General features: G+C 47.2%; 1 protein-coding gene across 1 annotated transcript in view; it reads right to left on the bottom strand.

Moving 5' to 3' along the window:
• The window catches only part of GSR (glutathione-disulfide reductase), a 42559-nt gene that overhangs the window by 6953 nt on the left and 11817 nt on the right, over positions 1 to 23789 (bottom strand). The window contains exons 6-11 of the mRNA XM_054030365.1: positions 22103 to 22157; positions 20408 to 20507; positions 14953 to 15039; positions 11518 to 11679; positions 10715 to 10826; positions 8031 to 8162 (exon numbers count right to left, since the gene is read on the bottom strand). Coding sequence (XP_053886340.1) covers positions 8031 to 8162; positions 10715 to 10826; positions 11518 to 11679; positions 14953 to 15039; positions 20408 to 20507; positions 22103 to 22157 — 648 coding nt within the window. The remainder of the gene's footprint in view (positions 1 to 8030; positions 8163 to 10714; positions 10827 to 11517; positions 11680 to 14952; positions 15040 to 20407; positions 20508 to 22102; positions 22158 to 23789) is intronic.

Below are 23789 nucleotides of genomic sequence, written 5' to 3'. Positions count from 1 at the left end.
CACTACTGCGCTACCTCAACACAGTGGCCAATAGTAGCTGTGGAGTCGGCACTGGGGGCGGGGGCAGCGCGCGGAGACCCTCTGCCCCCATCAGCGGCCGCAGGGACATGCCGGCGGCTTCCAGTAGCAGCGCAGAGCCAGGGCAGGCAGTGAGCCTGCCTTAGCCCCGTGGCACCACCAGACTTTCAGTGCCTAAAATCTCCCAGTTTGGCTTCAGTAGCCTCCGGGAGATCGAGCACGATTCTGGGAGACTCCTGGTGAAACCAGAAGGGTTGGCAACCCTACCACCTTCAAAATGGCTGTCATAACCTTTCGCTATAAATGGGACTGAAGCACCAGATGGCTTCAGTTGGTGGCCATTTTGAGAAGGAAGGCTCTCTCTGTTCTCAATGGGACTGAGTGTGTCTGCCTGCTCATAGCCTAGACTCCAGGCCCACCCTCTCTCCTGAAGGCAGCTGCAGCATCAGTCTCACTGAGAACAATGGGAGATGGTGGCCTACTTGAAAACGGTTAGTTCTTCATGACAGTTAAGCTTTCAATTATGAAAAACAGCAAAAACTGACCTTTAATCCTAAATATATTCAAAAACTACCCACTGCGTCAGATCTACTCAGATAAACCAGAATTGAGGGAGAAACAGGGAGATTCCAGAGGCAGGGGAATGTGCGAGTGGTGAAAGGTTGCATGTGTGAAGGGTTATGCATGTAGGTGCAGGGGAAATCTGGGGAGCTGTCCAGAAGAACACAGGAGGTCGGGGGAACTGCAATATACAATCCACCTCCTTTGCACAGCTCTGGCAAAATAAAGGAGCTGTAAACCCAGTTTATCTGGCCTGTAAATCTGGCTGATTTGTGCTGTTCTTGAGTAGGAAAAAGGGTACCGGTGAACCTAGCTATTTAAGGTAAAAAAATTTAAAAGTGATTTAAGACTGATACTTCATCCTTTCATATCATTAGAAATATCCCAGAGTAACATTCCTGTGAACTGTTGACGTATGACATTTTTCATTTAAGAGTCCAAACAGGGAAATTCCCAGACAAAAAACTACAATGAGATGCAGTTACAGCAGAGAGTACATCTGGATAATTTAGGGTAAACTACTTTACCAGAGATATTCACCCTAAGCGCCCCTGTATTCACACCTTACACACTACTGCAAAATGTTGCTGTACAACATATACCTTGTAAGGTATCATCTGAAAACTAATAGCACTCTGGTCATTAATATCATTGTAAAATGCATGTGTTAACTTTATATCTGAAGCTATGAATTCCCCCTGTATAATGTTACTATAACAGGTTTAAGAAGACAGCCTGGCCTAGGCAAAGATGATAAACAGATCTGCCCTAGACAAAGGAATGTGGTTTACCTCAGTTTACATACTAGGCCTTGGCTACACTTGAGAGTTACAGCGCAATAAAGCCGCCCCCAGCGCTATACCTCACTTCCCGTACACACTGGCAAGGCACGTACAGCGCTGTATCTCCGTGGCTACAGCGCTGCAGGTACTCCACCTCACCAAGAGGTGGTGCGGAGCTGGTGCGGAGTGGCTGAGACGCTGGTGCTCCAGTGTAAACGGGGAGTAACCTTATTACGCAGTGATTGACCTCCGGAAACTCCCCATCATCCTTTTAAGTGAAGCTTCCTCTCTTGTTCCTCTCTTTGTTTTGTTGTGAACTCCGGATGCTCCGGGAGCTGCTTATCAAAAAAACAAACACAGCTACTGTTTGCTGTGAATGAGTAGAAGCAGGCGGGGGGGCTCCCTTGGGAACGCCCACAGCTAATGTTTGCTTGAAGAGAGAGGCGGCGTGGGGGGGTGGGGGGGTCCGTTTCGGTGAGCAGCTGCTTATCTAGTCTGTGATTAAAAAACGAACAGCTGCTGTTTGCTTTCAATGAGTGAGAGAGGGGTGGAGAAGGGAGTGGGGTCAGAACTTGCAAGGCAGGGTGCTGACACAGTGTCCGCACTCCAAAAAACCCACTCTCTCTTCCCCACGCTCCCTGTCACACTCCACCCCACCCCCCACTTGAAAAGCACATTGCAGCCACTTGAACGCTGGGATAGCTGTAGGGTTACTATACGTCCGGATTTTCCCAGACATGTCCCGCTTTTTGGGCCTCAAATCCCCGTCCGGGGGGAAATCCCAAAAAGCCGAACATGTCCGGGAAAATCGGGACATGCGGGGCCGGGGGTGCTGGGCCGGGGGCTGGTCCGGCGGTGCTGAGTCGGGGGCCGGGCCGGGGCCGCTGCCGCTGGGCCCGGGCCAGGGGTACTCGGCCAGGGGCTGGCACCCCAGGGCCCGAGCCGAGCCAGGCTGGAGACGCCGGGGGGCCCAGACTGGGCCGCGTCTCCTCCCCCCACCCCACCCCCGCTTACCTGCTGCCTGCTTCAGGCTTCCCGCGAATCAAATGTTCGCAGGAAGCAGGGGAGGGGGCGGAGTTGGGGCGGGGACTGTGGGGAAGGGGTGGAGTTGGGGCGGGGGCATGAACGGGGCTGGGGGCGGGGCCGGGGCCCCGTGGAGTGTCCTCTTTTTGGAAACTCAAAATATGGTAACCCTAGATAGCTGCCCATAATGCACTGCTCCCAATGCCGCTGCAAATGCTGCAAATGTGGCCACGCCAGTGTGCTGGCAGCTGTTGGTGTGGACAGACTGCAGCACTTTCCCTACTCAGCTGTACGAAGGCGGGTTTACCTCACAGCGCTGTACAGCTGCAAGTGTAGCCATACCCTTAGCTGTAAACAAAGCTATCAAGCAGACCAGCAGGGGTTATCTTCAGCCTGAACTCAAGCGACAGAGAATTATCAGAGCTCCATGAACAGTCCCCAGGAGGCCTTCCTAACTCTGAGAACAAAGACAATTCTTTGGGAATACAAAGACTAGAGAGAGACTCCTTAGGTGAAAGATCCAATTGAACACATGGGAAACCAACATCTTGTACTTCTGTGGAAGGTCCTCCTGACTGAGAGACAGTCAGGGGTGAAAGTAGTTTAAAGGACTTACCGGTACGCCAGAGTCCTGAGCGGGGTGTGGCCTCAACGGGAAGAGGCGTGGCCTCAACTAGAAGAGGCGGGGCCTTTCAAGATTTAAAGGCCCTGGGGCTCCAGCTGTGGCTGGGAGCCCCAGGGCCTTTAAATCACCCTGGATCTACCAGCTGCAGAGGCGGCTGGGAGCCCCGGGGCTCAGGGGTGAATTAAAGGACCCGGGGTTCCGGCCACCACGGAGCTCCAGGCCCTTTAAATCACCGCGGGAGCCCTGCCACCGCTACCCGGGGCGGCAGGGCTCGGGCTAGGGCTGGGGTAGCAGCTGCCGGAGCTCCGCCGGTGCTTTAAAGGGCCTGGGGCTCCCCACAGCTGCTGGAGCCCTGGGCCCTTTAAATCACCGCCGGTCCGGTCTGGCACAGCGTACCAGCTCTTGACAGTACACCGTACTGGACCGTACCAGCTAACTTTCACCTCTGGAGACAGTCAGCCATGCTGGACCAAGAGTAATGGGTGAGTGAAACCATCTTAAACAGAGACTGTGCCTTGCTAGATAAGTTTTAGACTTTTAGATGTATATTTCATTTTCATTTGCTTGCAACTATCTCTACCTTTATTTCTTTTACTTGGCATCACATAACTTACATCCTGTTGTTAATTAAGTTGTTTTATTTTAATCTAAACCAACCCAGTGCTGTGTCTGAAGTAATTGTTAACTCCAGCTATTGTGGCAAGCTGCTGGATACGGTCTCTTTAAAGGAGCAAACAAACCTTATTATTTATCAGAGTGGTTCAGGAGAGGGCTGGAGATATCAAGGCAGATGGTTCTGGGGAAACTTGGGACTGAAAGTGTCCTGACGTCACCTTGCCAGGTATAACTACAGCTGGTGGAAACCAGGGTGAGGCTGTTGCGTTGCGGCAGGCTGCTGGGGTCAGAAGTGTTGGACCAAGGCTGCACAGCACACAGACACTCAGGGTACCCTGTATGTTTGTCTGCTGACTGTTTATGTCCAGGCTACAAGCCACATTAAGAGAGCATTTAAGGCACCACCCATGGTTACAGTGCAGGAGGTGACAACGCCTTACTGGTCCGGACTGCAATCCAAAATGTGACCATAACTATCCCAAAACCAAGCAGTCTGAACGCAGGAAGTCACAGTTAAAGTTACAAATAAACAAAACCAACCACGTTAAGGTAAGAAATGTAGTTAAGGACACCCAAACAACTATAACCCTGCTCTGTCAGACTCATCCAGCATCCCATGTGATTAAAACTCACTGAAATGTTGTGCACAGGCTACTTTGAAGATTTTTTTTTAAATGGATTAATAGTCTTGTCCCCCATAACTTAAAAGTTTTTCTTTCAGCAGAAACCTTAACTCTGCCCTGTAGTGACATCATGCAAAAGCCATTCAGCTATGAGTAAGGCACTTTAGTGTTTGTGGACCTTGATGAAATAAAACCAATTTTGAAAGAATATTAGATTTTGCAACTCTCCCACCCCACCCAGATGGTGTTATTACCGGGCAGACTTAAGGTCGTTTGGGTGCCCTAACTATATTTTAATACCTAATGTTAAACTTAAAAGGAAATTCAAACAGGCTTATCAATGAATCTCCTGGTTTGGGGATAGGTACACTGTAGTTTATTTTACATTACTGATAGGCACTTTCAATGTGTTTTTTGTCTGGAAATATAAGTTATAAGTCAGCCTGACTGATATTAGGTAAGGACACATGAACCCCAACTGTTTAATAACAGTTCCTTCCCAAGGGAAGTAGTAATAAATACACATCTCTTACATTGGGCTTAGCATGTTCAAAGCACTTTACAAACATTAACTGAATAACAGGGTGGATAAAAATCAAAGATTTAAATGATTAAAAAAATTGAATTTAAATCAGATCTTTTTAAAAATTGAATACAGGTTTGTTTGTTTTTAAATAAACCTATTGAAAATTAAATTTGAAATGATATCATGTATTAAGGCCTAAACTTTTTTTATACTTATTTTAAATTATTTTCATAGATTATAATATTAAGCAGTACATGTTTGCTGCCATGTTTTAAAGAAAGTCAAAGCACTGTACTGATGGACATCACTAGCTAAAGCACCTGGAACCAAAGTTTGTTGAAGTGCTAACCCATCTTTTGATAGCAGTAACTATGTGACGAACTGGGACTGTTCCTTTGGGACTCCTCCCTGTTATCTCCTGACCGGCTCTTTACAAACTCATCGGCCAGCCGCCCTGCATGTCGCGGGTTCTCTGGCTTTCTGTCCACCAGCCACAGCCTCAGGTCGGATGGGCACCGCTCATACAGTTGCTCCAGTACCAGCAGTTTGACCAGGTCCTCCTTCGTCTGGGCCCCATCAGCCCACTTGCTGGCGTATCCTTCCATGCAGACGGCTAGTTGCAGATATGAGATCTCAGGGGTTTTATCCTGACTCCGGAACCTTTCCCGGTACATCTCAGGAGTCAGCCCAAACTCACGTAGCAGGGCCTTTTTGAATAGTTCGTAGTCCCCTTTCTCTGCCTCTTCCAGTTGGCGGTACAATGCCACGGCTTTGGGGTCCAGTAAGGGGGTAAGGACCCGGAGTCTGTCTGCGGGATCAACCTGGTGCAGCTCGCAGGCCGTCTCAAAGGCCTCCAGGAAGTCATCCATGTCCTCCCCCTCCTTGTGTGGGGCCAGGATGCACTTATCAAAGCTCCGTGCAGTCCTGGGTCCCCCCTCACTCACCGCAGCCGGGGGTTCGCTGCCCTTCAATCTTGCCAGTTCCAGTTCATGCTGACGCTGTCTCTCTTCATGCTGTCTCTGTCGTTCACGATCCTCCAGCTCTCTCAGTTTTAGCTCTTTCTCCCATTCCAGCCAATTCCACTCCACGGATGCCAAACGTCGCCGGGGGGATCCTCTGCTGGCCGGCGAGCTTCGCCGGGTGGATCCCCTGCTGGCCGGGGGGGTCACGGCGCCCTCGGTATTTGCTGGGCTCCTCCCCACCCTTCCCCTAGGCATAGGAAGGAGGGGTCTCGGGAAGCCCTCAGCAGCCGGCTGACCACTCCCAGCTGGGACAGACACTGGTGCCTGCGCTGCGTTTGCCAGGCTGCTTCCCTGAGACACAGGGATCAGTTCATTCGCGCGATCTTCCGCCTCCAGCCGGGCAATGAGCTGTTCTTTGGTGAGCCTCCCACTGCGCAGCCCCCTCTGCTTGCACAGCTCCACCAGGTCGCTCTTAAGCCGCTTGGCATACATCTTCCTGCTGGCCACTCACCGGCCTGTGTGCTCACAGCTCCCCACAGTTCCCAGGGGGACCCCTAGTGTGTCAGCCCTTCTCGAGGTCACCACCTCTCTGCCAGGGTCGAGCTGCAGACTCCTCTGCCCCTGAGACCACTCGCTGCGATCCCCCCGGGGGACCCTGTTACCGCAAAAGTCCTTCTCACTAGTCACACACTCCCAGGGGTAATAACCGTCTCTCTCTCACTCTTCAGCACGCCTGGTCCCCGTCAATCCCCCTTCATTTTACTGCTCCCCAGTCACTTACTGCAGGAAGCGCCGTCCATGGGGTGCAGTAGATCCCGCCGCTGCCACCAGTTGTCACGGAGTATTGGGGGACTCAGGGCCCTGCACCCCCGGCTTCCTGCGATTCACCATGACTCTCAGCCAGCCAGTAAAGCAGAAGGTTTATTTGGATGACAGGAGTACAGTCCAAGACAGGTCTTGCAGGCACAGACAACAGGGCCCCCCTCAGTTAGGTCCAGCTTGGGGTCCCAGGGCATCCCAGCCCACCCCCCTTTGGGGGGTCAGAGCCATCTCTGCCTCCCAGCCATCAATCCAGCCTGCTTCCAGCACTCTGCCTTCAGCGACCCCTCCCACAGCCTTTGTTCAGTTTCCCGGGCCAAGGTGTCACCTGGTCTCCAACCCCTTCCTGGGTTCTCGTGTTACACACTCAGGTATGCGCCTTCGGGCAGACTCCCATCCCCCGATGCAGACCATCCTAGCCACACTCCCCTGTCAGCACTCACACACCCCAGCAAGAACAGTCCCAGTTCGTCACACTCCTTCTGCAGGTTCACAGAAAATATTTTCTTCTTTCAATTTACTTAACTAGTTCAATTGATGACTAGTTCAGTCAAAGTTAAGAAACCAACTGGAAGTTGAAAAGAAGGAAAGCTTGTTTTCCCCTTCCAATCTATGAATATAAACTAAGTGTGAGGGGATGAGATCGATTAGTTCAAAAATTATGAAAGACATGGTGACCAGAATCAATCAGTTCAATCAATCAACTACAGACAATACTTTTTGTTTAATAAATCAGCTAAGTTTTAAATGCAAAATATGTTCAGATAAACTCCCTCCCCCCACTTATGTATCCAGCACATTTAAGGTAGTTTTGTATAATAAAATTAAAATACTGTTTTTGTACATTTTAATTGAATTTCCACACAAATACAGTTTGACACAAATTACAAGTAAAAAATTAATCTAGTAAAAAGTTAAGCTCTATTGTTTAATTAAATATGTACAGATCTAGCATATTGTCCTGGTTAGCAAAAAGCAGCACCAAATTGGTCCAGTGAAGGCAATGGGAAGATTCAATGGGAGTTGGGTTAGGCCCATAGTTAAACATAAATCCAGACTAAAACTCCTGCATCACCACATGCCTCCATCCCTGACTTTCAGGACCTACCTGCAGAGCTGAATATAGTCTCACATCCATTCTAGTCTTGGCCTCTGCTGAAACTGCCGTAAGTATCAGTGCCAGACTGCGATGGGGCATTAAGTGATGCACATGTCCACTAGCTGAGTTGAGGCCATGTACTTGTTCCAGGGGGCCACACAGCCTTTCAAAGAGGAAGTGACTTCTGCTCACTACACACCTAGCCTCGATATGAACATGGTACTTACAGGTGAGAGAGGCACCATATCCTGTTACTGTCCTCCCCCCTAAACTGAATTTTAAGACAACATGATTCAGTCAATTGTCATGGCTATCATTACTGAAACACAGAACATGAATAAGGAGACACCAAAGCAGTGTTTTCACTTGGACCCTACCTTCCGTGAGTCCCACCGTTCCGATTGGCGGGTGGCTGAAGACCACGGTAGGAATGTTGCTGTAGTCGAGTTTGGAATCCTGCTTGCCTTCAAACAGTCTATGCGCCAGTTTCCTTCCAGCTGCTATTGCAACTGTAAGTATGGAAATAGGAATACATGCTTACACCATCTAACACAGGCTAACAGTCAGATATCCTGCAGCTAATTAGTGGCCTGTACTGGATGATTTAGAGCAGGATCCAACCTTATATTTATGGACTGTAGAGGACAAAAACACCAGAAGGTTGCAACTGATGGGTAACATTTTCAAAATCACTTGTCACTTAGGGGCCTAAGCCTCACTGAAAGCCATTTAATGACTTGTCACGACTTTCAGTGAGATTTTGGCTGCTAAGCAGGTAATTCACTTTTGAAAATGCCTGGGCTACTCTTAAATGATACCTGCAGAGCTACACTGGTTAATGGGCCTGGATGACGTTTTACCAACATAGCTGTGCTGCTATAAGCCCTAGTGTACATGAAGTTATACTAGCATAACTGTTTATGGCAATATAGCGTATGCTGGTTTGGGGACACAGCAACTATCCGGAAATAACTGAGCCCACACACGTAGGATTTTGCCAATATAGCTATACCAGGAAAACCCTCCTAGTGTAGACAAGGCCACAGGTGCTTTTGAAAATTTCCCCCTTAAACTCTGCAAATCCAGGGTTCATCTTATCCATGGCTGAGAGGCTCAATGTTTGAACCAGTGTGCCTCTGTGAAAAGAGTTGTTTTTCTGCATTGGAACTTTGCCATAGGAAGTCATTGTGGGAGTCATCAGCGTACGGATCGTGTTCCTCTTTGTGATGTGTGGGGCAGCAGCTAGTATTACACCCACTTGGCACAAATACAACTGTGAACAAGCAAGGCCAGGGTGCAGCTTCATCACTACTTTCAATAATTCCTTTCCCAATTGCTTTGCAAATTTCTATATCCAGCACCTACATCTTTTGGTTTTTATGCTTGACAACAAATGGAGTTTTCCCAGCACTCAGATACTATCAGCACCCGAATAAGGACGCCACCCTGAATCATGGGAAACTGTATTTGAGTGGTCCCCATTCTATATGGGCTCTGACCTATTTTCTTTCCATACATGCTGCTCTCCTCTTCCCCATATCCCACTCCATGTAGCAGTGACTACAGGTCGTCTACATCAACTTTCGAAGGGGTAGCCGTGTTAGTCTGGATCTGTAAAAGCAGCAAAGAGTCCTGTGGCACCTTATAGACTAACAGACGTACTGGAGCATGAGCTTTCATGGGTGAATACCCACTTCTTCAGATGCATGCATCCGAAGAAGTGGGTATTCACCCATGAAAGCTCATGCTCCAATACGTCTGTTAGTCTATAAGGTGCCACAGGACTCTTTGCTGCTTTTACATCAACTCTGTGCACACACATCCTTACCACTTTGCACACACCTGCAGCTAGCTCTGGGCAAGTGATATTTCCTCTCCCAGGAACTATCAGCTCCCTCCACTGACAGCTGGAGGGGCAGAGTGGAGAGGAGACACAAACCTTGCACCACCGAGGCCTTGAGTGGAGAGGGGCAGCATGAGGGACTGTGCAGAAATAACTTGTGTAGGAGCAAAGGGAAGATCAGTCAGCCAAAAAAAATATGATGTATGTTTGCGAGTTAAGCTATGTTAATGCACAAACATTAAATTCAACATGACATTAATAAGTGTGAAGGCTGGATAATAAAGGACACCAGATGGAGAAGGCAACCCGTTGAACCATGCCACATTACACACACACTGCCAAAATATCTTATGCAGATGATACAGGACAAGGGCCTTTGGTGTCTTATCTGGTCCTAAAACAGTCAATGTGCTGCATGTACGAGCTGACACGCACCTTGACCACCTCTGCCAGCTGGTATGTCAGGTGGCTGGCAAAAATCACACAATGTAGAGGAATTATAGCACCCAGCCTCTGAAAATGTTGGAAGGAGTTGAGCAGCAGGGGCAAGAAGAATGGATTCTTCCTCACCCACCCTCACACTTTAAGCAGGAGGAAGGAGAGGAGTTTCGATTGTTTTTAAATGGGGTTGGAAGTGTCACTGCAATTAATTTGTTTGTTTCTCTTTGCCACCATTAGGCTCTCTGGGGACTTGTGCTCCTAAGTCACATAGGCAGTTCTGAAAACCCCACTAACTTTTGGCTCCTATTTTTGAAAATGTTGCCCCTAGTGGCTAAATGTAGGTAAGTGAGTATATCATCACAAAAAGAAGAACAGGAGTACTTGTGGCACCTTAGAGACTAACAAATTTATTAGAGCATAAGCTTTCGTGGACTACAGCCCACTTCTTGATCCGAAGAAGTGGGCTGTAGTCCACGAAAGCTTATGCTCTAATAAATTTGTTAGTCTCTAAGGTGCCACAAGTACTCCTGTTCTTCTTTTTGCGGATACAGACTAACACGGCTGCTACTCTGAAATATATCATCACAGGTATGATGCGTGCGTCCGATGAAGTGGGCTGTAGCCCACGAAAGCTTATGCTCAAATAAATGTGTTAGTCTCTAAAATGCCACAAGTACTCCTGTTCTTTTTGCAGATACAGGCTGCTACTCTGAAACCTATCACAAGTATGGGATCCCCTAGGTGGCAGTACAGCGGAATGCAATACAGGCCTATTACCTGGGGTCAGGAGTGCTTTTCCACATACATCCCCGACAGCGTAGATCCCTTTCCTGCTGGTGTTCTGGAACTCATCGACTACAATGTGACCTTTAGCATCTAACTTAAGATCCTAGTATTGGAAACAGCAAATACGTTAATATACACACTAGACATTATGGGGGGGAAACGTCAGACTCAAGGAACATTTCACAGTATCATACCCTGTTCAAAGTGACAATTTACATTCCTACGAAATATGAAGCCTAACTCTGCAATATGAAGTTTAAAAATAAACATAGGAAAAAGTTTCACATATTTACCTTAATTTTTCACATAGTTTCAAAAGGCCCAACCAGTGAAAAGAGTGGTGCTAAGAACAGTTTGGTCTCCCACCCTCTGCAGCGGTTACAACATTTTCAGCTCCAGCCCAGGAGAACAATGTTTCAAGGACGAGAGTTATTTTATAATGCAGTGTCATCATTCATAGATGATTTGGCTATCAAAGGCACTGAGTTACCCTTGCCCTAATTTATCTATAAGGTCTCCAGTCAGTGCTGGAAGATGCAATTAAAAACTTCATCATACTTAAATATTTGTGGGTTTGTTTTCATACTACCCTCTTTAGCCCAGGGCTTTTCAAGTGTAGAGTATTATATGGGATTATATTATAACCTTGGCTGTGGTCCTGCCATAAACTCCATGCAGATACAGGGGTCTGTTCCTGCAGAGGTAGGTCATGGAAGAACTGGGGCCACATATGCAAGGAGCTAATACAATGTGCATTTTCATAATTACTAGGATATAAAGTCTTTCCATCTCACCAGTTTGTCTAGATTAAGCCCCTCAGTGTTTGGATTTCGTCCAATGGCCCACAGCAGACAGTCAACATCCAGGATTTTGCTAACTGTGGGTTTGTGACCTGGTGCAGAGGATATCACCGTTACCTCCAACAATCCAAGAGGAGATTTTGTAACCGATTTGACCTATTGGTAACCACAAATACAGATTAAGATTAAAAGAGGAACCTTTGGGGTGAGTCACTGTCACCAAAACCAGCTTAAAGTAAACATGAAAGATCAAACCCAGCTATTTATAACTGGAGCACACGCCAAATGCAATGCCAATAATTAAAAAAATTATTTGTGCTTTTGCAACAAAATTTAAAGAGAGACTTATAGGCAATGTCCCAAATTGCACATGGTAACAGACGTTGAGCTGAGTATGAGGTGTTTGTTGGCCATGCTTACAGGATGGGGGACTAGCCTGAGAATCAGTGACTCGGAAAAAGATTTGGGGGTTGTCATGGATAATCAGCTGAACATGAACTGCCAGTGTGACACTGTGGCAAAGACAGCTAATGTGATCCTTGGATGCATAAACTGGAGTATCTCAAGTAAAAGAAGAGAGGTTACATTACCTCTATTTGGCATTGATTCAACTGCTGCTGGAATACTATGTCCAGTTCTGGTGTCCATAATTCAAGAAGGATGTTACATTGGAGAGGGATCAGAGAAGATCCACAAGAACGATTAGAGGATTAAAAAACATGCCTTTTAGTGATTGAGCTCCTGGAGCTCAGTCTATTTAGCTAACAAAAGAGATGATTAGGGATGACTTGGTTACAGTCTGTAAATACCTACATGGGGAACAAATATTTAATAATGGGCTCTTCAGTCTAGCAGAGAAAGGTATAAACCCGATCCAATGACTGGAAGTTGAAGCTAGACAAAATCAGACTAGAAATACAGCATACATTTTTAACAGTGAGAGTATTTAGCCACTGGAACAATTTACCAATGGTTGTGACAGATTCTCCATCAGTGGCTATTTTTAAAATCAAGATTGGATTGTTTTTTCAAAAGATCTGCTCTAGGAGTTTGGCGGAAGTTCTATGACCTGTGATATACCAGAGGTCAGACTAGATGATCCCAATGGTCCCTTCTGGCCTTGGGATCTATGATTTACCATAGCGTGTAGAGCCCGTCTTGGACTAGAACCCCACTTTGGTAGGCACTGTATGAACAGAACAAAAAGACACTCCCCACACCAGGCAATTCACAGTCGAAGGTGCTCAGGACCATGGAACAGCAAGTCTATGGAGGCATGGCTTTCCTTCAGTGGGCCAAGAGCCAGAGCCAAGATGGTCTCTGCATAGCTATGTCTGCACCCCCTGAGAAGGCAGCCGTATTAGATGCGTCCAATCTGTTTTAGAGTCATTCAGGAATTTGTCAAGGAGCTGATAGCCAGTGCCAAGGGAGAGTTATACCTGCCTGGTGAGTAAGGCCAGGTAGCCTGCAACCATCACCTGTGAGGCTGCAGAGAAGTAGGCCTCCCTGCCAAGCAGTCTAACCCCTACACATCTCCCTCCTGGGGCACAGATCATGACTAAAGCTATGATTTTTTCACCAAGGTCACGGACGTGACAGAATCTGTGACTTCCAGCGACCTCCGTGAATTCAGCCCGGTCAGCCAGGAGCTGCAGGGTTCTGTGGTTGGGGGTCCTCCAGAGTTTACAGCCACCATGGGTGGTGGGGCCGCAGCTCCAGGCCACCACGGGCAGTGGGGACCCGGGAAGTCCGAGCCACCATGGGTGGCAGGTCCCCAGATTTCTGAGCCACTGCGGGCATCACCACCTTCAAAGCTCCCAGCTGCTGCAGGTGGCAGAAGTACTCCAGAGCTCCAAACCCTCACAGGCGTTGGGAGCCCCCAGAGCTGGGAGCAGCCCCCGCAGCTGCCCAACCTCTGCAGGCGGTATGGGGACCCCACGGCTGGGCTCCCCATTTTGTCAGCGATATTTTTAGTAAAAGTCAGGGACAGGTCACAGGCTTCTGTGAATTTTTCTTTATTGCCAGTGATCTGTGACTTTTACTAAAAACATCCATGACAAAATCTTAGCCTTAATCCTGGTGCACCTAGATGTGTCAATTTCTCATTGACTTCTGGAACAAGGTAAGCAAGGGTGAGGGAGAGCTGAAGTGAAGACACATTCTTCTGAATGTGAAAGGAAAGCCCTTCTGAAGGGCTCAGTAGCATCCACCCGTACTCCTACATACTGGTCCGTGACTGGTTCCAGGGAACCCTCGGCTGCTGTGGTCAGTCTCCACAGTTGTGGTGGTTTGAGAGTACATGGAACTTCTCCTGCACTGCTGTCAGCATGACAGAGGGTCCCTTACCCTGCACAGGAGATCCTTGAAGGTCAAGAGGGCACAGGGGTGCTTTGAGTCACCACTTGGTCTGGGAAGAGGGAGCAGGAGGAAGAAGACACATGATAGGGCCAGGAGGATCATCATAGGGTGGCTTATTTAGACCTCCTCTCCATCTCACAACCTGGTTCTTCTCCAAGGCAACCTAGCGCCTGGTCTGGTTTGTCATGCTGAGATTGGGAGCCCACACTGTCCAAGAGGGGACAATTCCATAGACGCCCAGAGAGCCACCTGGTATCTGCAGAGGGTGACTCCAGGGTGGCTCTCCCCCACACCACTGGAGGAGATGAGGACCCCAAAGCCTGTGTCTCTGGTGTCTTGGGGTGCTGAGGATAGAGCCCAATTTTGGCTCCAAGACAACTCAAGGAGGAGAGAAGCTCTAATGTTTGGCCCTGAGACAGGAAAGCGATGCCTTGGAACAGCACACTGCCAACGGGGCAGAAACACAAAACGGTGTTGCAGTGTGATAAACCGCTAATAGGTAAGAACAACAAAAGCTAAAGAGCAGGACTTTTCCTTCGGGGGAGCCACTATAGGGGCAGATGGACTCCGCTAAGTTCCCACTCGCTGACATAAGAGAACTGAGACGGACAGGGACCACACTGCCCTATATGCCCTTGGGTGTAGAGACAAGAGGGAATGCAGGGCACAGGCATGGCTCCACTGGTTGGTTCCAAACCTACAGGCACGAGGCACATGTGCACCATGCATAAGGTTCACATAGATGATAGCCAAAGCACTGTCTTATTGTGTGTTCCCCTTCCCCCATCTACTACCTAACAATGTTCCAGAGACAAGAGCTGCTGTGGAATTACATAGCAGAAAATGAAATATAGCTCCACGCAGGGCATTTACAAAGCATTGATCTAGGAGTGATAAACTAGCAATTTAGTATTCAGATATGAATATCTCACCGTGGCCATGATCAGATGCTATAACAGTGCTGAGGAAAATTAGGACATTTTAAGCAAAAATGAAATAAAAAAGAATCAAATTATGGGTCCACAGGAGAGACTCAAACCTAAATAAGGAAGTGAGTGGGTAATACTGTACCAGTGAATGCTTCCAGACATCTATGCCAGCATTCTCCAGTTCCTGAGTGCAGTTTGCGCTGATCATTGAATCAAAAGTCCTTAACACCTGCATGGAAACCCATACAATCCATCAAGATTACATGCAATTTACTATGTTCCCATATAAATGCTACTTTCACACACACCTCTAGTTTGTACCTATTCTTTTCTTGTCCTGTTGCAATCAAACAAAAGTTATGGATTGTGTGAGCGTGCCCATAGTTCTGTAACTACATGGTAATTAGGGCAAACTACTTTAGTGAAAAAATGGTTATTAACCTTACATTACTACTGTTCTTTGAGAGGTGTTGCACATGTCCATTCCACTCTTAGTGTGTGTGCGGGCGCACAGTTGCCAGAATTTTTTCCCTTAGTGGTACCTGTTGGGGTGGCTCAAGCACACTTTGCTGGTGCTGGTATGAAGGGCCAGCAGACCGTGAGCCCCCTCAGTTTCTTCTTTCTGGAGACTCCGATGAAGAGGGGTTGGAGGGGGGTCGTGGAACAGACATGTGCAACGCATCTCGAAGAACAACAATTACGAAAGGTTAGCAGCTGTTTCTCTTCTTTGAGTGATTGCACATGTGCATGCCACTGTTGGTGACTCCCAAGCAGTTAAACAGACACTGGGATCGGAGTCCGTGCACACACAGAATGTAGTACAGCTCGACAAAATTTGGCATCATCTCTTCAGTATATGCTGATGGTAGGGTGACCAGACAGCAAACATGAGAAATCGGGACAGGGGGTGGGAGGTAATAGGAGCCTATATAAGAAAAAGACCCAAAAATCGGGACTGTCCCTATAAAATCGGGACATCTGGTCACCCTAGCTGATGGGGTAATGGAAGGCGAAAGCGCACACCAATGACCAGGTAGCTGCTTTACAAACATCCTTAATAGAGCCTTTTTGAAGTTGGGGGAAGGGATGCAGGGGTCTGCCACAGCCCATTAACTTGATCCAGAATGCCCTCACTGAGAGGCAGGGCCACTCTGGAAGACCTGCAATGCTAAAATATTGAGCAGATGGTGAGAGGATTCTTTACCTTCCTCTACCTGTATGCCCAGACTTAAGGCCACCCTCTGACAATTCTTGGTGTGCCTTATAGTCATCTGGTGCAGGCAACATGCCCACTCCTGAGACTGCATCATCACGGGGGGAGGAAGAGGATGTCACAACTGGCTGTAGATGCTCTTCTTCCATTTCTTGATCTATAGGGTCTTGTTGAGCTGGCTCTTGATGTCCTGTATTGGGCTTGGTACTGGAGTCAGGAATCGGTGTGGTCTAGTGGGTAGGTGCCACATGCCTTTCCGATGCCACGGAAACCAGGGAAAGCCCCCTTGGATTCCAAAGATGCCATTCGACCGGCATAGGCCCCCAGTGACCTCCTGGCCAACCACTCAATGGTACTCCTGTGACCCGATCTATGGAAGGGTAGAAACATCTAGAGGAGGGATAGCAAATGTGACTCAAAGGATGGGAAATATAGGACCCAACTCTTGATTCACAAGATAACTCTCCTTCCACTGACCATGGATGCACCGTTCAAGACAGAGCCGGCGACTGGTGCCAAGGTGCAGAGGCCCACAGAGAAATAAACATTGCAAGTTTTCCCTTTGACCGTACCAAAGGGCAAGCTGCCAGTGGTACATAAAGCTGGCATGGTACTGAGCATTGTAGCAATCCTGCTGGTTCTCCTGTGTCCACTGGCACTGACAGCATCAACTCTTGTACTATTGGCAGTACTGGCACTGACATGGTCAGGAGGACCCTGGCAGCTGCAAATGCCTCTGGTGTGATCCGTACTGAGACAATGTCGGTACGGTGTGGTGCCACAGATGTGGAAGGAGCTCCTTCTGGCTCTGGACTCGACGGAACTGCTAGGCACCAGAGTCAATGGTGCCATCTTGTGCAGTACCGAAGCAGAGGAATGCCTAGACTTCGACAGCATTCTACTCTTTTCCCCCATGCTTAGCAGAGTTTGGTGCCGAGGACCTTCCTCTCTTGGCAGTCTGCTTCTTAGGCACTGGAGATAGCGAATGGTATTGGGACTCAGGCAAGGTAGGAGGCGCACTCTTTACCAACACCGAGGCATTCAGTGCCGAGTCTGACTGACCTGGATCAGATGCAGGTCTCAAGGCTGCCTCCATGAGCAGAAACTTGAGCATGGCTTCTCAATCATTCTTCATGTGATGCTTAAAGTCTCTGCAAATTTGGCAATGCTCCCCAATACGAGCTTCCTTAGGGCACTTCAAACAACTTGAGTGCAGGTTGCTCATGGGCATAGCCTTATTGCAGGAACTTCAGGGCTTGAATCAACTGGGAATCAACCAAAACCCTCAGATGGGGTAAAAACCGAACTAACTAAAGACTAATAACCTTAATGCTGGTGCCAGAAGCATGTGGCAGCACAGGGCACTTGAGCCACCCCCATGGGTCCCACGGAGGGAAAAATTTCTGGCAACTGTGCGTGGGGTGTGCACACACCAAGAGTGGAATGCTCACGTGCAATCACTCGAAGAACTGATTTTGCTCAAACTTTTTTAAAAAGTCCTGAACTGAGATAAGGCAAAGAAGGTGCCAGCCCAAACACATGCTCTTCTAGTGAGATCCATTGCGTATGGGTGCCAGTGCAGGAATGTGCTTTGTTCATTGTGGGTATGTCCACAATAGGCTTTTCTCCCAAAGTTTCAACTGGGCTAGCAAAGAAAGTGCCCCCAGCAGGCTGACCTCTGTGCAGGTCACTGCCCTGTTGCCCCACCCAAGGCAGCAGAACAGCACTAGTTTTACTCTGTCTGAGCCTCTGACAGTTACAGAGACTGGGACAAGGATGTCTAAGGTATTTGGGCCAACAGCAAATACTTTTGTCCTGTATCCTTATAATCTCCTCCTCCTTCTCTTAAAAAACTAGGACATTAAATAGAAATGATAATGGTGAATTAACCATTATTAAAGAAGTTGCACAGTCAAAATCAGAGTCATGAAATGCAGAGGTTAAAGGCAAGCTGTAAAAAGGAAAAAAAATGCCCAATGATTTTCTCTGCTTAATTCTGACATTAGAAAATCAAGTGCTGTGTACTCCAGAAGATACTGTTGACTGGAGCCCTAGGCCTGATCTAAACACAAGTTAAATCAGTTTATCAACCCTGTGATAGTTGGGAGATGTGTGTATCAGATTAGGAATTCCATTTTTATTTTGTGAATGAGATTGTAACAGTTCTTGTGGATTAGAGCGGACATTTTGTAGCAGAACCTGGGTCTGGAAAACTGTGACAGAGCCTTCAAGGGACATCAACGCTCAACGACTCTTTACTACAGAAACAATAAGAGTTCTGCTGACAGGGACACTGACTTCGAATGGACCCTGCCTAAAAGCCTGTGGAGAGGAGGGGGTTGGAGCCAGGAAATTCCCCAGTGGAAGTGAATGGGCAAGAGAGTTCAAAGAATGGTTTGAAAGGAGACCGCTCTGTGAAAGGGGACCATCCCATGGCTACCAATATGGGCTGGTCCCTGCTCTCTGGACGGACACATCTGTTGTGACTGGATTCAACCACTGAATCCCATGCACCTCTAAGCTTGCAGGTATGGATAGTGACTGGTCACTGTTCCTAGCTAGGTTTCTCAGGCTCCCTCTGAGATGCAGACTCTGTCTGACAGCCTTCTTGGGCAGTGAGACCTTGGAATCAGAGCAACAGCCCACCTAAGCCCCCCGTGCTTAGACAAACTCCCCCCAGACTCCGCTTGGCTATGTGAGCTCTGATTTCCTAGTTACAATCTTCAGGGACAATGTGGCAGTAAAGCAAGTAACTCAGGCTTTGCAAAGGAGTTTCTTACACTTTACTCTGTAACTCTTTCGTGCTTGTTTCAGATCTATGGAAAACAAACTCCTGAATGCAATCCCCCATCTGACCTCACCACTCCCAAGAGTCCTGGGATTGGTACAAGTCCTTAGGGCTCAACATCCCGCTGGCGTTCCTGCTTCTGACAGTGGAGTGGAGGACCCCTTCACAGAGAGCAGCTTCCTTGTAAAACTGTCTGTTCCCTCTCTTACTAATGAGCTTCTGCCGGGGAACATCCAGGCTCCAAAACATACATACATGTGCACACAACTTCTGGGTAGAAAGTCCATTCAAGGTCAGTTGCCCTTTGGTAGAACCCTCATTGTTCCTATATGGGAGAGTTGTTCAATGCTGATGTCCCTTGAATGCTCTGTCACAGCTTCCCAGACATAACCCTTGCTACAAAATGTATGCACTAATCCACAAGGACTATAATCATACATGGCATTCACAAAACAAAAATGGAATTCCTAATCCAACAGACACATCCCCCAGACTGTCACAGAGCTCTTGTGTGGGCACTCATTTTAGCTTAAGTTAAGTTAAAGAAATGCAAGGCACTCTTAGACTGAAGAGCATCCACACAAGGAGGTGGCTCTGATCTAACTACAGCAACTTCAAACCCATTTAATTAAGGTTTCAGATTTTATGTATCCGCAAAAAGAACAGGAGTACTTGTGGCACCTTAGAGACTAACAAATTTATGCATCCGAAGAAGTGGGCTGTAGTCCACGAAAGCTTATGCTCTAATAAATTTGTTAGTCTCTAAGGTGCCACAAGTACTCCTGTTCTTTTTCCATTTAATTAAGTTGGTGTGAAATGTGTACAGACACGGACCCAGTAAAATAACATCACAAAAGTGAGAGGAGTGAATGCTGAGTAACTGACAGACTGTTTAGAGTTGTTTTTGTTTACACCTATTTAACGCTAGCATCTAATGAAAATTTGGGAGAAAGTCTGTGAATAGACTCAACACCCCTTGTGTTGTGGTTAGAAAGCTGACAATGCACATCTCCTGACAACCTCAAGAAGTCTTCCAGCAAAAAAACAGGGAGGAGCAGACATGTCATTCCTGTTATTTCTAAAGAAAATAAGAAAAAAACATTGACAAAAACCTAGACATTTTTTACTTATAGGGCTCAAGTGCAATGTTTAGAAATCCTTTAATAGTGACCTTTAAGGTTCCTACAGGTGTAATAAGTAGCCCACATTACAGACCCCTTCTCTAGTATTTTCTATTATTTTCTGTCTAGCTCAATATTCTGTTTTAGACCATAACATACAAAACATGCTACATGGCCCAGTTATTACTGGAAGTTTAATTTTTGTATCTCTTGGTATTGAGATTTTAACTCTGTAACTTGAACGTTGCATTACAACTTTTTGTATGTTATTTATATTACTAAGTCAAATCAACTTCTCTAAATTCATGTGATCAGCCACAACAAACTGCAAGTTATTCTGCCCAGCAATTTCATTTGGCTCAGAGGCTCAAAACGCGTTCAGCCATTTAGGGCACAGAAAGCATCTATGCTATTTTTAACTGGTACGGAGATCACTGGAGAAGTAAGCAACAGTGGATATTATGATCTGTTGTACCTTGTCATGACGTATCAGTAAGGATGTCTTTGATCCCAGTGTGGAAAGGATTCCGGCTATCTCCACAGCAATGTATCCAGCACCAACAACAACACTGCGCCTGAGGAAAAGCAGCACGATCACACATACAGCATCAGAGATAACAGAACAGACCTTTGGCACTGGTTCTTACTGCTTAAACGAAAGGACAAGGGGTCTCCTGTAATCCAGACATGTCTTGGTTCTGGGACTATTTCACTTGTGACGTTGCACCCCACCGCTACATTATATGTTCTTTCCAACGATCTCAGGCTTTAACTCAACGGCCACATATGTTGTAAACCTACTTTATTAACTACATGCTACAAGAAAACCAACTCACAAAATGAGCCATCTTACACTGCGTTTTGATGGGGTATTGATATGGTTACCATGACAGTTGTTTTTGGCTCACTTACAAAGCTATGATTTTAAGTCAAGTCAATTTCCCCCCAACCACATAAAGGAAGATTGAAAAGGAAAGCAAGATGCCATTTAAGAGTCAGGCACGGGTGTGTGGCTGCAGAGTGGTTATGCCAAGCAAAAGTTGGCATCCTCTCTTGGGCGGGCAGGGACACTCTTGTCCATTGACATTGGGTCAGGCAGGAGACCAGGGAGTTGGAGGCAGGGTGAGTGAAACAGGCAAAATAGCAGGATCAGCCGAGGCATCCTCAGACAAGCCACCGGGGAGCCTGTACAAGATGCCTGGGCACAATGTCAATCCAGGGGCTGAGGCTCGGTTGGCCTGTCAGCCATTATTTTCTGCTCCAAATGGAGAACCTGAGAAAAGCTAGAAGAAAGGCACAGACACCAACACAAAGAACAGGATGCCATGCTCTGGATGGAGTCTCTACAGTTTCATATCTTTCCCTCGTTCATGGGAATGAACCAGTCTCTCAGTCTTCCCATAATCCCAAGGGCGCTGTCCATAGGTCTTAAATCATTGCAACCTCCTTCCTAAAGGCAGATTGTCAGCAGGTGGGTTATGTTGTCACCACACACACTGGGGGCAGTGGTACATGTACTCACTAGCCAGTATTTTAGTCATGGGGACTATCCTTCTGGCTGTGAAGGTTGCATGGGACTCCCATACGGCTTTAACAGTAGCTGGAGAGAATGTGGCAAAGCAGTGCCAAATAAGTCACTCCTGCTTCTCCAAGGGCTTAGACCAGTGTGTCACTGTCACTGACGACTAAAGCCTTGCAACCCATTATGACCTGACTACAAATGACAGGTTTGGGTCTGAAAACTACCCAACCTTCTTGGGATCAGGCCAGCTCTCCTCCTGCCCATGGGGTCGGCAGAGCAGTGGCTGCGTGCCCTGCTTCTGCCACTCACTGCGCTGGGGAGTGAGTCTGACAATGAGTTGCAATGCCTCTCCACAGCGCATGAAAGACAAGAAGCAAAGATTCAAAGAGCCTTGTGCTGCTCTAACGTAGTTATTTAAGAAAAAAAGTCCTGTATTTTAATAAACACAAGGCAAGGGGTCAGAATCACCTCTGTCCTGGCTCTTTCTGATCAGGCGGTGTTTTATACCCATTTTGCACAGGAATAAGTTACTGCACAGGGGCAGGGTACAACAAATTGAGTCCTGTGTGCTTTGCTTTGAGCAGCATGCTGAGAGCAGCCTAAGATAGCAGATTTTGCTACTGAGAGTCTATTTTTTGGTTTGCTTACCTGGGCAATTCTTCAAGTTCAAAAAATCCATCACTGGTGATTCCCAAGCTGGCACCTGCAAAGTAAATTTCACACAAACCATGACATCAGGGCCACCCAGAGAATTCAGGGGGTCTAGGGCAAAGCAATTTCGGGGGCCCCTTCCATAAAAAAAAGTTGCAATACTATAGAATAAAACTATATTTTCATGGGGGCCCCTCTGGGGCAAATTGCGCCCCCCCCCCAGGCGGCCCTGCATGACATGCTCTCTCCCAGTAACAAAACTCTGCTTTTTCTTAGTAGCATTTGTACATTTCAACACAACATTGTTTAGTTTAGATTTACATTTCTTGCTGTCAGCTTTACATACAAACTAATCCCAAGCATACAAACATTTGACTTGTTTTTAAAGCTCATTTCCCCACTTCAACAGTGGAAGAGAGAGGGCACCTCTTTACTTTGCAAAACTGAGTTTAGGATTGAAAGAAAGTATTGTAAGCAGAGCTTGAAAAACCTCCCAGACACCTGCTTGCCAAAGAGACTATATGCCTAAACCCACCACAAGAGCCATGTCCCTAAAGCTATGCAAATTTCATTTGCATTGACACATTTTCATTCTTCCTAATTAATCAGTTTGATCGCCCCACAAAAATCAGCTGAACTCCACTCGTTCCTCCTCAAATCCAATCAATTCTGCTCTCTCTACCCCCTCAAAACCCCCAATTCTGTTAACCCCAATCAATGCTGTCCCTCAAAGTGTGATTAACTCTGCTCCCTCGTCCCTGTAAAAGTCAGTCAGTCAGTTCAGTCTTGTCTTCATAGTAAAGAAAGTGTATTTTAACATGTTAGCTCACACATGTTACAGTCCTAGTGTAGTTGTAGTTTTAACAAGGTAAGTTGTAGTTTAACACTAGCTGTCACTTTGTACTAGCTGGTGGAGGTGAACACTAAGATTGTAATGGGTTACCTATCAGGCTTTAAACACACCTTTTTTCTAGTGCAGGCAGGACCTAAGAGGCTGCTCTATTCCTTGCCAAAATAACCGAGGGATGTCTACACTCCGAGCTGGGGATGTAATTCCCAGCGCGAGTTGACATACAAGCACACTCAGACACTAAAACTAGAGTATCAGAGGGGTAGCCGTGTTAGTCTGAATCTGTAAAAAGCAACGGAGGGTCCTGTGGCACCTTTGAGACTAACAGTTAGTCTCAAAGGTGCCACAGGACCCTCCGTTGCTTTTTAAAACTAGAGTGTAAGTGTCAGGAGGGGCTAGTCACCCCAAGTACAGACCCGTCCAAGAGGCTAAGCACATATTTGGGGTAGCTAGCTCCTCCCACCACTCATGCCACCGCGGCTACACTCTACTTTTAGCATGCTAGCTCAGCCAGAGCTAGTGCAGGTATGTTTTTTCAAGCTGGAATTTACACGTCTAGCTCAAAGTTTGACATACTCTTAGCGGTACCAGTGCTGATATGCTCATCTTTCCTCTTCCCTGGGCTAAAGAAAGAGCAGTGCAGAAAGCTGTTCCACTGTCTTCAGTCCCCCTCCTTTCCACAGAGGGAGCCGGTAATTCCTCAGCTCCATTCACTCACCAAAAAATCTCTACGTACCTCATGCACGTTGGAGAGTTTGATTTTCAGGCTGTGGTTTTAAGTAACAAAACAGGGAAAGGTAGAGCAGATACTAAAACCTGACTGATGACCTCTAA

Source organism: Malaclemys terrapin, chromosome 5, assembly GCF_027887155.1.
Source record: "Malaclemys terrapin pileata isolate rMalTer1 chromosome 5, rMalTer1.hap1, whole genome shotgun sequence".
NCBI classification, from domain to species: domain Eukaryota; kingdom Metazoa; phylum Chordata; order Testudines; family Emydidae; genus Malaclemys; species Malaclemys terrapin.
This window is presented reverse-complemented; position numbering and strand designations above follow the sequence as displayed.